This window comes from Carassius gibelio, chromosome B9 (assembly GCF_023724105.1).
Source record: "Carassius gibelio isolate Cgi1373 ecotype wild population from Czech Republic chromosome B9, carGib1.2-hapl.c, whole genome shotgun sequence".
Lineage (NCBI taxonomy): Eukaryota > Metazoa > Chordata > Actinopteri > Cypriniformes > Cyprinidae > Carassius > Carassius gibelio.
Window position 1 is genome coordinate 30448164 of NC_068404.1, and position 14929 is coordinate 30463092.

At 37.2% G+C, this 14929-nt stretch overlaps 1 protein-coding gene across 1 annotated transcript in view; it reads right to left on the minus strand.

Annotated features, from left to right (window-relative positions):
- LOC127964893 (NACHT, LRR and PYD domains-containing protein 12-like) overlaps positions 1–7461 on the minus strand; it is a 97135-nt gene extending 89674 nt beyond the window's left edge. The window contains exon 1 of the mRNA XM_052565378.1: positions 6501–7461. Coding sequence (XP_052421338.1) covers positions 6501–6634 — 134 coding nt within the window. The 5' untranslated portion in view covers positions 6635–7461. The remainder of the gene's footprint in view (positions 1–6500) is intronic.
- Between the last annotated feature and the right edge of the window lie 7468 nt (positions 7462–14929).

The following is a 14929-nucleotide window of genomic DNA, read 5'->3' on the forward strand; positions in this document are numbered from 1 at the left end:
CCCCATCATTCAGAGGCGATGCTTCTTCACCGTTGCTTTGAAAAGTGTTTTGCGAGAAGAACTCTCAGTTCGAGAGAGACTTCTCTCTGAACTGCACGCGTGGCACACACACGTACACGTACTCCCAGCAACAATAATCATATTTATTTGAAACAGCAACCATATATCTCATAAGCATTGATTAAAACAATGATGACAATAATCACATGAAAAAAAAAAAAAAACGACTGAAATTCTGGACCTTTGGCAGTGAGGGGGGGTTCGTTCGAACCACCCGAACCCCCCCTGCCTAAGGGCATGGTTTAACATCCCGAACAAAGCTTAAGGAATCTTTCAGAAAATATTTTCACGAAGAATAAGAATAAAACCGAATAAAATTGCAGTGCATTGTATTTTATTATTTACTGGGAAACAGCTTTATAGCTTATGCTGTGAAATTGTAAACAATCCTTCGAAAAAAGTGCAAAAAAATCGTTTTCAAAATGGCAATCCATATACAGCTATGAACAGCTGTTCCTTCATCATGGCTGAGCTTTCAACATTGTTACGGGAAAGGATGAAGCTGATTGGTTAGTTCTTGTGACATGACCCGCGGATCGCTTGCGGCTCTCTGAAAAGTTGAAATGTTTTAACTCGATGCGGTGCGGACGCGCCTGGAAAAACAGGCGTGTCGCGACCATGTCGCTTCCATTATGAGCGCGCATACCCCGCGCCTACATTGGAAATAATGAACTTGAGCACGCAAAAGACGCGATATGTGAACGGCCCCTTAAACAGTTCAGTAGTGCAGAGTTTACATGTTACTCTTCATTTTGAAGGCTCAAAGTAAAGTACTCCCACATTAGTGATGGCCGATTCGTGAATGAATCGTTCAATTTAACCGGTTCTTCTTAGTCAACCGGTTGAACCAGTTCACCAAATCGAACTGAATCGTTTGAAACGGTTCACGTCTCCAATAAGCATTAATCCACAAATGACTTAAGCTGTTAACTTTTTTAACGTGGCTGACACTCCCTCTGAGTCAGAATAAACCAATATCCCGGAGTAATTCATTTACTCAAACAGTACACTGACTGAACTGCTGTGAAGACCGAACTGAAGATGAACACCGAGCCGAGCCAGATAATGAACGAACACGCCCACTGCTGGAGCAGTTCTCGTTCTCGAGTCAAGAACCGGTTGCTTCGGTTTTCGGATCACCAGTACACTCAACCGAGAATCGTTTCTGTCGGACGCGTCCCAATTGAAAACCGATAAACTGATGATACTGCGCATGCGCGATTCAGCGCGAAGCCCAATGACTCACAGCATGTCTGAACTGAAGGGATTCTTTTGGTGATTGATTCTGATTCTGTGCTAATGTTATGAGAGCGGGTATTTCAAGGGCTTGGATGAAGGGCAATCTGGCTAAACCTAAGTTCATTTAATAACAAATACATCGCAATGGATTATGTTTAGTAAGTGGATCATGGTTTCTGCGCTGATGACACCTAATTTATTTACTTTATATCTTCAAGACTTAAATCCTCATATGCACATTATTGCTGTTACTCTATTTGGGTGTTGTTGCAAAATTCAAATGTAAACTCTTAATGATTATGAGGTTTTTAACTGACTAAAGTTATGATTACTGACTTTATATATTTGAATGTTTGATAGACGTGATGCCATTACGTCATCGCCAATGACGTCATTACGTCGAGCGTAAAAGAACCGCTGAACCGTTTTTTTTCATCCGGTTTATTGAATTGAACCGTCCGAAAGAACCGGTTCGCGGAAAAGAATCAAACTTCCCATCACTATCCCACATCCCGCTGAATGCTGCAGAGATGCTGTTCGGGAAGCACGTGACATAAAACGAGGCCAGCTATTGGCTATTTGCTACTTCTCCTGTTGTACTGGCTGAGTAAAACCTCCTGTGGCTCATTACTGCCACACTTTGGTTACCGCAGATTTGAAGTATGCACGAAATGAGCCGCTTATGGAAAATAAAAGTTATTTAGCGACGAATCGATAACTAAATTAGTTAATTACTATTTTAATAATCGATTTTAATCGATTAAATCGATTCGTTGTTTCAGCTCTACTTTAATATTGCTAAAAGAGCTCTGCTGTTGTCTACACTATTGTTGACATCCATGTTTAACGTTAGCTTTGACTATCCGTGCATGTGCATACCCCTAATATATATATATATATATATATATATATATATATATATATATATATATATATATATATATATATATATATATATATATATATATATATATTCTGGTTTTAGTGAATGTGCTCTACTGACATTGTTGACTGTTGAGTATTCTTCTGTGCATGCGGGTCACTTCTGGGTCATTTCATGTTCACACAGGAGATCACAAAAGGTTGCATTTAATTGGAAATGTGAACGGCCTTGCAAAAAAATCGATTTAAAAAAAAAAATTGGAATTGAGCATTAAGCCCTGCAGTGTGAACGTAGCCTATATTTTATGTCCAGAGATGAAAGCAGCATGTTGTCTGTACAAAGAAGGAAACGTCGTATCTGTCCAGGAAAAAACAACTAAAGGCTGGAAATCACTACATGACTTTTAAAATCTGAACAGATTTGTAAACACCAGACATCATAAGATTACAGACTGTGTACAGTCACAGAGTAAACTGGACATCACACACACAACACGACTGAGGATCACACACTAACAGACTTTACATTCCTTCCAATCACAACAAACTCACACAGAAATGTGCGCATTGTTGCTAGGAGACACGTGACGAATGAAAACAATGTGTTTTAAAATCTGCTGAAAATATCAAACGTGTTTTATCTCCTCCGACTGAATGAATCATAGTCTGAAGCTGAAAAACTGGAGTCTGTGAGCATCATACAATGCGTGACTCTATTAGATATGTCAGCTCAAATACACAGACTTTTTTTGTGATTGACTTTGTACCTTCAGATAAAATTATTATGATTTATAAAGGTTGTTTAAAATGAACAAGAATTGTTAATAAAACATGATGTGAGTTTAATGGGAACAGGGGTGTACAAACATGTGTCCGTTAAGCGCAGCCGGACTTCAGCATTTAATGATATACATCTTAATCAAAACATTTTTTTCATTTAAAAATAACATTTCATATTTTTGTGTGAGATAAATATTTTATAACATAACATCTTACACTGAAACTAGTGATGTGACATTTGAACCGAGGCGTCGGAGCTTGTGTGGAGAAAAAAGGGGCGTGCCAGATGAAGCCGCGATTCGAGGCTTGTGTTGTTAACATGGAAATCACGTGACTAATGACAAACGAGGCCTCGGTTTGTGTGGACACGTCATCGGTTCGGTCTGAGTGTCGGTTCCGGATAAAGGGGGTTCGAATCTCACGCCACCTTGTGGGTGTTGTCAGGAGTAGATGAATCAGTTGTAGTAGAGTCAGAGAGTCAGAGTTAGAGTTAGATAGTTGTGTCGTCATCGTTATTGTGTCATATGTGTTAGGGATGTATATTATTAGATTATATCAGGTTATATTAGTTATAGTATATTGTTATTATTAATTAAAGTAGTTATATTATAGTATTGTTACATTAATTAGATTAATTAGGTTTTTTTGATTTGGATTGCCCTTTTGGATTGTTTTTGCTTTTTGTGACCTCTTTCTTTTTCCTTGTAATGGAGCCAGCAAGAAAGAGGAAATCCTCCCCTGTCTGTTTTTTAAATGGTTGGTCACAATAAGGTATGTGTATTATTATTGTTTTACTTTCCTGATCTAATAATAATACTCACTATAAGGCTGTATTATATGTCATCTCTATTCGTTTATGTTTCTAGGTGAAATGCTTGCTGTGCCTAAAGGAGCTGACATACAACAATAAGACCTCCTCCATGCTCAGGCATTATCGAGCACTGCACGAGCATGCACAGACTACTAACAATCTTTATCAATCAAATCAATATTTATCGAAAGTGAATCTCACAAGATCTGAGGATCCACTAGTATATTGGGCTCAACATGAACATCTGTATCCTCATTTATACCAACTGACACTGACATTCCTCTGTTCCATGTGAAAGGATCTTTTCAGAGGCTCGAGAGGTTCTGTCCAAAAGGAGGAATCTTCTTAGCCCCAACATATTGATACAATTCTGTTCCTCAATAAAAAGAATGTGTGATCCTTCCTTCACCCACCCAGTGTTGCAGTTTGTTCCTCTAAATCCATAGTCCCATAAGCACAACACTGCACTAAAACTAATAACAGTTTAATGCACAAAACACACCAGAAACAATTCTGAACCACACTTTTCTGTTGCAATTTGCGTTATTACACTCCCTCCACCATAAGAACTACACTCAACACAGTCTCACTTTTGTTGTTCCTACTGTCACTATCCAAACAATTTATGAATAATGAATGAACTGTGTGTGACAGTTGTCTCTGCACAAGTAAATTCAGACAGACAGAGAAACATATTTTATTTGATACCCAGGCAATGGACAAATGTCTGCTCAGGTCATTGATTTAGTTTTTTTTTTTTTATTGGTCTGCTATTTCTTTGCACAGTAGCTAGGTGTCACTAGTGAGCAATAATGAATGAAGCTTCGAGTAATGAACCTTTTGGTGAAGCAATGGGCTGCGAGGTCTCAGTGGTTCAGGAAGCCTCATTTTGCCATCACTAACTGAAACAAATATCTTTTAAACTAAAAACGTCTCAATGTAGATTTTGGTGAGCTTAATATTTGCTTTTACCATAATATCTATATAAAACATACCTGAGAACAGTCTTTGTATCTCCACTCTTAAAATTTTCTGGATGAATCATAGACGCATCACTCCTCACAGACACACAGCTGGACTCTGCTTCTGATCTCTTCTGATCAACCGAACTATAACAGAGAGAAGATTAAAGTCAATCCTCTAAATTACCATATTTAACAAAGTACATACTCATATATTATTTAAACAATCACTTCAGGATCATTTCATTTACACTATTTTTTTATTACAAAAGACTATAAATAGAACTGAGTGCTTTCACAAATACATCTCTCCGTGTAACACTATATATTATTAAAATATCAGATCTTTTAGCAATGTACATGAAACATTTATCATATATTGTAGAAAATATACATTTTGATAACTGTATGAGGCAGATTAAGGTGTTCAGGGGCCCCTAGGTAAGACCCCAAGTATGGTGAACTGGCACACACACACACACACACACACACACACAGACACATACACACACACAGAGAACAGGGCTCTTCTGAAGCATTAGTCTCATAAGTGCTCTATCAGGTATTACTTTAATCAGCATACTTTTGATATTTGCTTAAATTGATTGCTGTTACACTTTTTAACTCTATGAAGGACAATATTTTCCTAAAATGTACATGTCTCCATTTACGTTTAATTCTTACATGTGATCAATAAATGACGTTAGTATATGGTTGTTACTATTCAAATGAATTCAGTATCAACAAACTCCATCCGTCCAAATGCATAAATAATGTTATTAGATTAATGTTTTACTTTTTTGACATATAAATATGTAATGTTGGAAAAATGCAATGATGCATTTAAATATGCAATTAAACCACCAGTAAGTGGTGGCAAGTCACTTTCTTAGGCCATCCTTAAAGGCCGTGTTGCAAGGTAAATTTTTTAACGAATTTGTGCAATTTACTTGTTGGTAATAAACATTTAAACTGTTATCTATTGTATTTTATGTTGTTGGGTATCACAAAACGGAATATAATGCGAAAAAGTAGGTACTATCTTACAGCGGTCTCCTTTCCCCTACAATGCATTGCATCACGTCACGTTGGGGAGAGAATTTACCAAAGTCCGCCTGGAGAGCATTGAGAGTGACTAGAGAGACGAGTAGTAGACGAGAGAATTCAGATAGCGCAGATTATAGATAAACAGATAAATACATAGATAGATAGACTAAATATATAGATAGAGAGATATCGACCAACAGCGACCCAAACGCAATCACTTGCCTACAGCACAAGCTTTTCAGCGCAGTTTCCATGGGACAGCACCCACACAAGCACCTGCCAAACACAGTGACACACACGCGGCAGCGTTTGCAACAACATTTTCACCGGAGGAAGAGATAAACGCTTAGAAACGCCCATATAGCTAGCATGATGCCTTCTTTTCTAGATGACAAAGACAAAGTTTACCAGTTCTGCGACACTATGACAAAGGTTACCAGTACTTATCTGAACTAACGTCATCATCACTGCCACTAGATATAAAGAAAACGTAGATTTTTTTTCACTCGGTGCTACTCAATGACAGTAATATATATATATATATATATATATATATATATATATATATATATATATATATATATATATATATATATATATATATATATATATTATATTATATATTATATATATATGTGTGTGTGTGTCGTTATTGTGCACTGCTGCTCGTAGACTAGCTCCAGTGCTCATTGCTGCGATGCTAAATGATAGCAACTCACCAGGACACTTCACCAACTCTCCACTCATTCTCCTCGGACCATGCATAGGCTTTGACGGACATCAGTTCTTGGCAATTCCTCATTTGCCCTCTCACGTCTGGCTGGCTCGAAATTACACGGCTGCGGGCCATCATGTTGGTTCTTGCCACCTCTTCCTCATCCCAGTCAGTCGCTATAGTTCTGATTCTGCGCGCGTTCCAGGCAGGTTTTTGAGCTCGTAATCACTATTTCATACCACTACTAACGACTTTGTACAGTTCCAGGCAAGTTAAGCCAAACTTTCTGAGCGCAAGGAATTGTAACAAGATTATTTTATTGCAACGTTACATTAACCTAAAATCGTTTTTTCAACGTGTGTCACTTGCATAAACACTGCATCCGTAGGCAGTATTATTCATAGGGGCTGCCATCGTTGTTTCGCGTGCTGTGTGACCTTGGAACTCTGAGTACATCAATCTAGTACGAGACACGAGTTCACCAATCAATAAAATCAATAAAATAAAATTAATTATATTTTAGTAAGTTTTGTAAATATATAAATTGCCTAGGCCTACATACAAACGAAGACTATGTTCTTTCTTTAAAAAAAAACCCGTGACGTCATCTATGTTTACACGGATGTCACCCTGTGGCCTGTGCGTTCGCTTCGTCTCAGTCTCTCATTCACTGTCAGAGTCAATGGTTCACGCTTGGTAATAATGGCTGCGGCTGCAGTAAACTAAATGTTCGCGGTCACTGTTCAAAGTCATAATACATCTAAAACATTCATTAAAACAGCTCGACACCGCTTTAACTTGGCACGAAGTTCTGGAAAAACTGTGCCCAGATCTTTCCCTGTCTAGTCTAAAACTTCGAAAATCTATTGCACGAATCGATTGGACAAACCAACACAAGTTTCGAAAACGAAAATAGGAAATTGATTTTAACGACCTTCTCTCGGAGCGCGTCCAGGTTTTTTTATTTTTTTTAACACACGTCACACAGCAACTGCAGCTTTGGACACACACGCATAACAGCAAATAATACTTCTGCACAGTGTTTCTCTTTCTACAACAGAAATGTGAATTCTGCCGGTATTCAGACAGTCTCATGCACACAGATACAGATTCGGGCTAGAATCGCTGTATGCGATGTTTTGTTGTTGTTGACATTTCTAATCATAAACACAGCCATGTTGAAGCCTGCAGTAAATGTTTTGCATTATGGCAGTCCACTCTGCTTAATGTTTTTCGAGAATGTTGCACTCCTGTTTGTCATTGCGCACGTAACTTCACGCCAATAAATCATCAGAAATATTGGTCTTTACCAATATATTGAATCTTTACATTCATCCTGTCTGTTGTCCGTGGATTTACATATATTTGGTGTTATTTGCTGTATAAAATGCATCTAGACACGCAAAATCGATTTTACAATCGATTCAATGAATACTTGTCACTCAAATCAAACAGGATTGTTTTTTTCAAAGTGACAACCCAAATAAGCAAAGTAAACTCTCATTTGTAGGTTGCATTGACACCTAGCGGTGGATGCAAGTAAAACAGTATAACACTACCTCATTTTTTTCTTCTCACCTGAAATTCATGCAATAAACATGTTTTTGACAAAGATTTCAATTAGTTTGAGGTCTATATAGCTTGCATCAAAATGTGGTTTGCAATGATGCGCCCGAAGGCACGGGTTGAAGACCCAGTCAGTGACGTTACGATATGCTAATTTGTTTAAATTCATACCTACGTCATCACCATCACCAAAATTGGACTTTTTTTTTTTTACATTGAAACTTGAAAAAACAATTATTTACCTACCCTTTACTGTTACTGCAAACCAAAATATTTTTAATGATGGCCTTAATGAGTGAATCATTGATTCAACCGATTCGTTCAAACGGCTGATTCGTTCAACAAATGAAGCAAGTAACCGTTATAAATGCCTCACTGAATCATTGACTCTTTCGAAAATGAATCATTTAGTAACGAAAGACTTGTGTGCTGCTCTGAGATGTGCGACTGTTCTGCTGTGGCTTTGCTTAGAACTATTTCTGTTAGCGAAATGGAGCAAAAACGACCCACGTGTGTCTAAAATGTAAGTCAGTTAATATTACTCGTTTATTTAACTGAAGATGTATAAAATCAATATCACATTTGCAGTCGAGCTGAAAGTCGTGAAAACATCACTGGTCGTGTGATGTTGCATATTTTAAATAGTATATTTATATATTTTCTACATCAGTATTGTTCATGTTTATTTCTATGTGTGTGCTGTTCTTATAGTGTTTATTTCTCCGTGAGTCAGACAGACTACATGAGCCTCAACTGACTAACCCTAAAACCGTATTCTGGACAAATGTGGGCAAAATAATTTTGATTTATTTTTAAAAAATACTTCCCTTGATCTGAGCGGTACAAGACTTGGTTACTTTTCCTAAGTTTGCCTCCTGAACACACACAAATTTATTTGGCTCAATTCTACAATGTTAAGTGGGTAAAAAATAAACTCCTTAATCTTGCATTTGGGTCAAAAATGGGCACCCATAGAAATGAATGGGAAAAACTGTAATTTAGAGCATTCTTGTTTTTTTGTAAAAATAAATTAATAGATCCAATACAATGCATATCTAACATACACACAAATGAAGGGCTGATCCTGTACAACATTTTCATCATGGCAAAAACTCACACTCATACACACACACACACACAAACAATGCATTCAATGAGCCTATGACAGAGCTGGGCTAATGTCTGACCATGTTTTTTGGTATGATCCAATCATCCACCTGGCTCATCACCCTCTCTCTCTCTCTCTCTCTTTCTCTCACACACACACACACACACATTCATACACACTCACACAGACACACACACAGACACACACACAAACAATGCATTCAATGAGCCTATGACAGAGCTGGGCTAATGTCTGACCATGTTTTTTGGTATGATCCAATCATCCACCTGGCTCATCACCCTCTCTCTCTCTCTCTCTCTCTCTCTCTCTCTCTCTCTCTCTCACACACACACACACTCACACAGACACACACACAATGATCTACATTAGAGCATAATTTACATAGAAACTATGGTACTTTTTGAGGTAAATAATTTCAAAAATTAAAAAAAATATATAAAAAAGCACCATAAATGGATAGACAAAACTTTATCGAAGACAGTGATATAACATTTATAATAAATAAAAAATAGGATCACACCTGAGTCCTCTGTGCCCACATTTGTCCACAATTACAGGATTAAGGGCTATAAAGTGAATACGGTTTGAGGGCTAGACCTTGATACTGTCAATACATTATTCGTTATTAAACACATTTTACACTGAAATAAAATGTTATAAAATCAGAAACATTCTCGACAAAGATTCGGTGCTGTCCTAGTTTTTGTTTGTTATTAAAATTTTGATCAAGTTCCTTGTTCAGTCAGGCAAGTACAATTCTCTTTCACTTGCCCCTTCACAAAATCCACACACACACACACACACACACACACACACACATACACACTCTGAGACAGCCAATCCTACAGTGTTTCCTCTACATTCCCAGTGTCCCCCAGGATTTTGTGAGACTGTGGAGGGTGATAATTAGTTTCTCTTTCCATTTTGGGCCATTTCCTACTGAATATAAATTCATGTGGAGCCACCAAACCTATTTGATCCCTCCAGACACAAAACACCCATCTCTCATCATTGAAGGTGATTTAATACAGTGTTTCTTCAAAGTACCTGCATCCTGGAGAAAACTCTTGATCTGTGGATGTTTGTGTGTCCTCCATGATGAAACAGAATCTGATCTCCAGCACTGACTCTGAATAGAAATGACAAACAAACTCAATAATTCAGCTGAACGGATCCTGAGAGAAACAGATCATGAGATACACATGTTCAGATACACAATGTTAGTCGTGTGTTAACAAATGATCAAATAAACCACACACAACACCGAACACCAATCAAACCACCTTCATCTGTCTGAATAGAAAATATTAAACAAATAAAACTAAACGTCATTTAGAGTAAATCTGAAAGCGGAAGTAACTGTAAAGCATTCAGCACTCACCTTATTTACACAGATTCTCAAAATCCACCGTCTTTCTATGAAGCAGCTACACGAAAATCATGGCTAAGTTCATATGAAACACTTTGATATTCCGTACAGAATCGATTCTGGCTGTTTAAATGGAGAAACATCAACTCGCTTTTATTCGAGACACGGAAAAATTGATGGCGCCGAGAGACTCCACGCAGTTATAATTCTGAAGGGAGCGTCTTTAAACTACACACACGGCGAGAAAACGCTTGTCATGTCGAAACAACATAGCATACACGTTTTAGCAAACAAAATCATAAAAAAAAAATGATAATAAAATATTGCATGTGTAAAAAAAAAAAAAAAAAAAAAAATTCAGAGTATAAATCAAGCGGGAACCTCCCCGTCACTATCTTGACAAAAGTGTCTTTAAATGTAATTCATCGACTGGCCGCTAGAGACTCAGACCCATAGACATATATAGACCTCCCATGTATGTTCCTGCACAACCGGAGGCTATAGTTATAGTTATAGTTATAGTGACAGCGCCACCTACCGTACTGGACGATATAGCAATGACCGCAGTTCTATTACCCTGTTGGTTTAGTTTGCAGTCACGTTACTTTGTATATAGCATCAGTATATTCATCTCTGTAGTATTTGTTTTTAAATGTGATTTTTGATTCAAAATGCAGCAGAGGTTGATTACTAAGTGTGCTTTGAGTCACAATTTTAAATTTAAACATGAGTTTACACAAAATATAAATGAAATATCAATTTTGTAAAATTGAAAAAAATGAAGAACCTTAAAAGTCTTTGTCTCTTGAATTATACAGTATATTGATTAACCTCCTTAAGGTGAATTAGCTCATTATCAGGTAAGTTAAAGTTGGAATCAGCGTATGTAGTCACTAAATTACAGTCAATATTTTAAAAGTTGTTGAGAGGCAAGGCAAGACACAAGAATGATTAAAAAATGTATATATATATATATATATATATATATATATATATATATATATATATATATATATATATATATTTATATATATATGTGTGTGTGTGTGTGTGTGTGTGTGTGTGTGTGTGTGTGTGTGTGTGTGTGTGTGTGTGTGTGTGTGTCATTTTTGCGACAACATCACAACAGCACCAAAGTGAACCCCTTTTCCATCAGTTGCTGCATGGATAGAATGACTGTAGGCTTCAACTCTAGAGAAAGAGAGAGCGAGAGACAGAGAGAGATAAATAAGAAACATTTATTTAACATATTCAACTGGAAAAAAAAAAAAAAATATATATATATATATATATATATATATATATATATATATATATATAGTACAGACCAAAAGTTTGGCCACACCTTCTCATTCAAAGAGTTTTCTTTATTTTCAATACTATGAAAATTGTAGATTCACACTGAAGGCATCAAAACTATGAATTAACACATGTGGAATTATATACATAACAAAAAAGTGTGAAACAACTGAAAATATGTCATATTGTAGGTTCTTCAAAGTAGCCACCTTTTGCTTTGATTACTGCTTTCACACTCTTGGCTTTCTCTTGATGAGCTTCAAGAGGTAGTCACCTGAAATGGTCTTCCAACAGTCTTGAAGGAGTTCCCCGAGAGATGCTCAGCACTTGTTGGCCCTTTTGCCTTCTGTCTGCGGTCCAGCTTACCCCTAAACCATCTGGATTGGGTTCAGGTCCGGTGACTGTGGAGGCCAGGTCATCTGGAGCACCCCATCACTCTCCTTCTTGCTCAAATAGCCCTCGATGCCTTCAGTGTGACTCTACAATTTACATAGTCATGAAAATAAAGAAAACTCTTTGAATGAGAAGGTGTGTCCAAACTTTTGGTATGTACTGTATATATATAGAGAGAGCCTACTTGTTAGAATATTTTGAAAACATGAAAATATCCATAGTGCCTTTTTTATTCATCTGTTCTACAATGAGCCTAACCAAATCCATAAAATCACTTCCTATTGGCCATGAAGAACATGACAGAAACACATGGTAACAAGCTATTAAAATTGCCAAAAGCCTCATTTATCTTTGCAAAACAATGTCAAAACAACAGGCTTACACATACTGCAAGGCAGTCAGTGCAGTTTAATTATGAAAGATATTTTATACATAAATATGGTAAAACAAGCCAGTATTCACACTAATACATTAAGCTGCAGGTAAATCTTACAAACCTTACATCCACCATGCTCTTGTCATCTGATAAGTTTAATTAATGTGCAGGCTAGATTCACTTATAATACTTCGTCATTAAAACTCAACAAGGATTTATGAAATCATGACCACGAATTAACGTCGTAGTAATTAATAAAACTAGCTCACAAATTCTTAATTTGGTGGGAATTAATTATTAATTCATAGTTAGCAGTTCTCACTAAGTAAACTTCGCACCGTTTAAACATTATAAAATAAAACTTAATTAAATATCGGTACTCACCGTCTGATTGCGGTCCACGTCGTCCATCTTTAAAGGGGGGGGTGAAATGCTATTTCATGCATACTGAGTTTTTTACACTGTTAAAGAGTTGGATTCCCATGCTAAACATGGACAAAGTTTCAAAAATTAAGTTGTACGTTTGAAGGAGTATTTTTGTTCCCAAAATACTACTTCCGGTTTGTCACAAGTTTCGGAAAGTTTTTTTCGAGTATGGCTCTGTGTGACGTTAGATGGAGCGGAATTTCCTTATATGGGTCCTGAGGCACTTCTGCCGGAAGAGCGCGCGCTCCCGTATAGCAGAGCACTGAGAGCACAACAGACTTCACTGATCAGAGCGAGAGCGTCGCCAAATGTCACAAAAGAAGTGTGTTTTTGGTTGCCAGGGCAAGACAACCCTGCACAGATTACCAAAAGAGAAACAGCATTAAGGGACCAGTGGATGGAGTTTATTTTTACAGAGCATCAACGGAGTTGTGCAAGTGTTTGTGTTTGTTCCCTGCATTTCGAAGATGCTTGTTTTACAAACAATGCCCAGTTTGATGCCGGATTTGCGTATCGTTTATTTCTTAAAGATAATGCAGTCCCAACGAAAAAGGGTCACGATCGTGTGTTGGAACCACATGCGGTGAGGAAAACTGCTTCAAATATCTCTGTGTTGTCAACTTAGCTATCGGCGTGTAAGCATATCAAGTAAACAACATGTGATGTTGTCATCAAACTGCACTTTCAGCACAGCTTAAAAAAAAAAAAGACGACATAAAGTGGAACTTAGTCATTTTCCAAAACCGCTAAGCAAATATATACAGTTTCAGTACATACCACATAGAGACGTCGTTGCTGATGTTGCTCTTGTTAAATTTCAGCCTCGGGATCTGATTCTGGATCATAAATAAACGCTGAATCTGACTGTTAGCCATGGTTTGTTTTGGATGATGTTTTTTTCCTCACGGTGTCACAGCTCCCAGACGCTCTCAACGCAAAAGCCTACTGGCGCTCGTGATTCTTTAGCTCCGCCCACACGTCACGCCTCCAGCCGCTCGTGCTTTTCCGGGAAAAATCTGTACAGACTATCTTTCTCTTATAAATATAATAAAACTAAAGACTTTTTGGAGTTATGAAGGATGCATTACTACTCTATAGGTACTCAAGATTAACAGGAGATTGAGTGAAAACGAACATTTCACCCCCCCCCCCCCCCCCCCCTTTAATTAGTGTTGATCCAGTACGGTAGGTGGCGCTATCACAAAAAAACTAGGGTCCTAAAGCTGCGATCCAAATGTTGCGGTCCTGAAACTGCAGCCTCCGGTTGGGGTTGTGCAGGAATACCCTTCTCCCCATGTTAAATACACAACTTTACAGCAGACAAAAACATTTGTTTACAGCCTGGTACAAAAAGTGGTTTTGGTATGTATAGCTAATTTTGTCCTTCAAGACAACTGTGAGGGGGTTGATTTTTTTTTCTTTCTAACTCATCAGTTGAAATTATATTAAGCCTTAAAGTTCTGCATAATTAAAGGGCGTGGCCACTTGAGTGACAGGTGGAATGCCGCTCTGCTCTACAAAAGGCAAAAAAACCACTAAATGCCTTTAAAGATTTTTATTTGTGCAGAAAAAATAATTATAGGTAAGACACTGGAATTCTGGTAATAATATTTTTTAATGGAAATAATTTCAAACTTGATTTTTTTTACAGCTATTTTGAAGTTATTTTATTCTGTCTTTGTTTTGTCTTTGTATTCTGACATTGTCTGGAAAAAGTGAGATGTAATTTATAGCAACATCTGTATAAAACAGGTTATAGATTATAGGTTATAACATATAGTAATGTGATTTTTTTTTTCCTGACCATAACAACCAGACAAAAAGTTAAACGTGAGTGGATACCATTATGCAACCAATTTGTTTTTACATCGAATT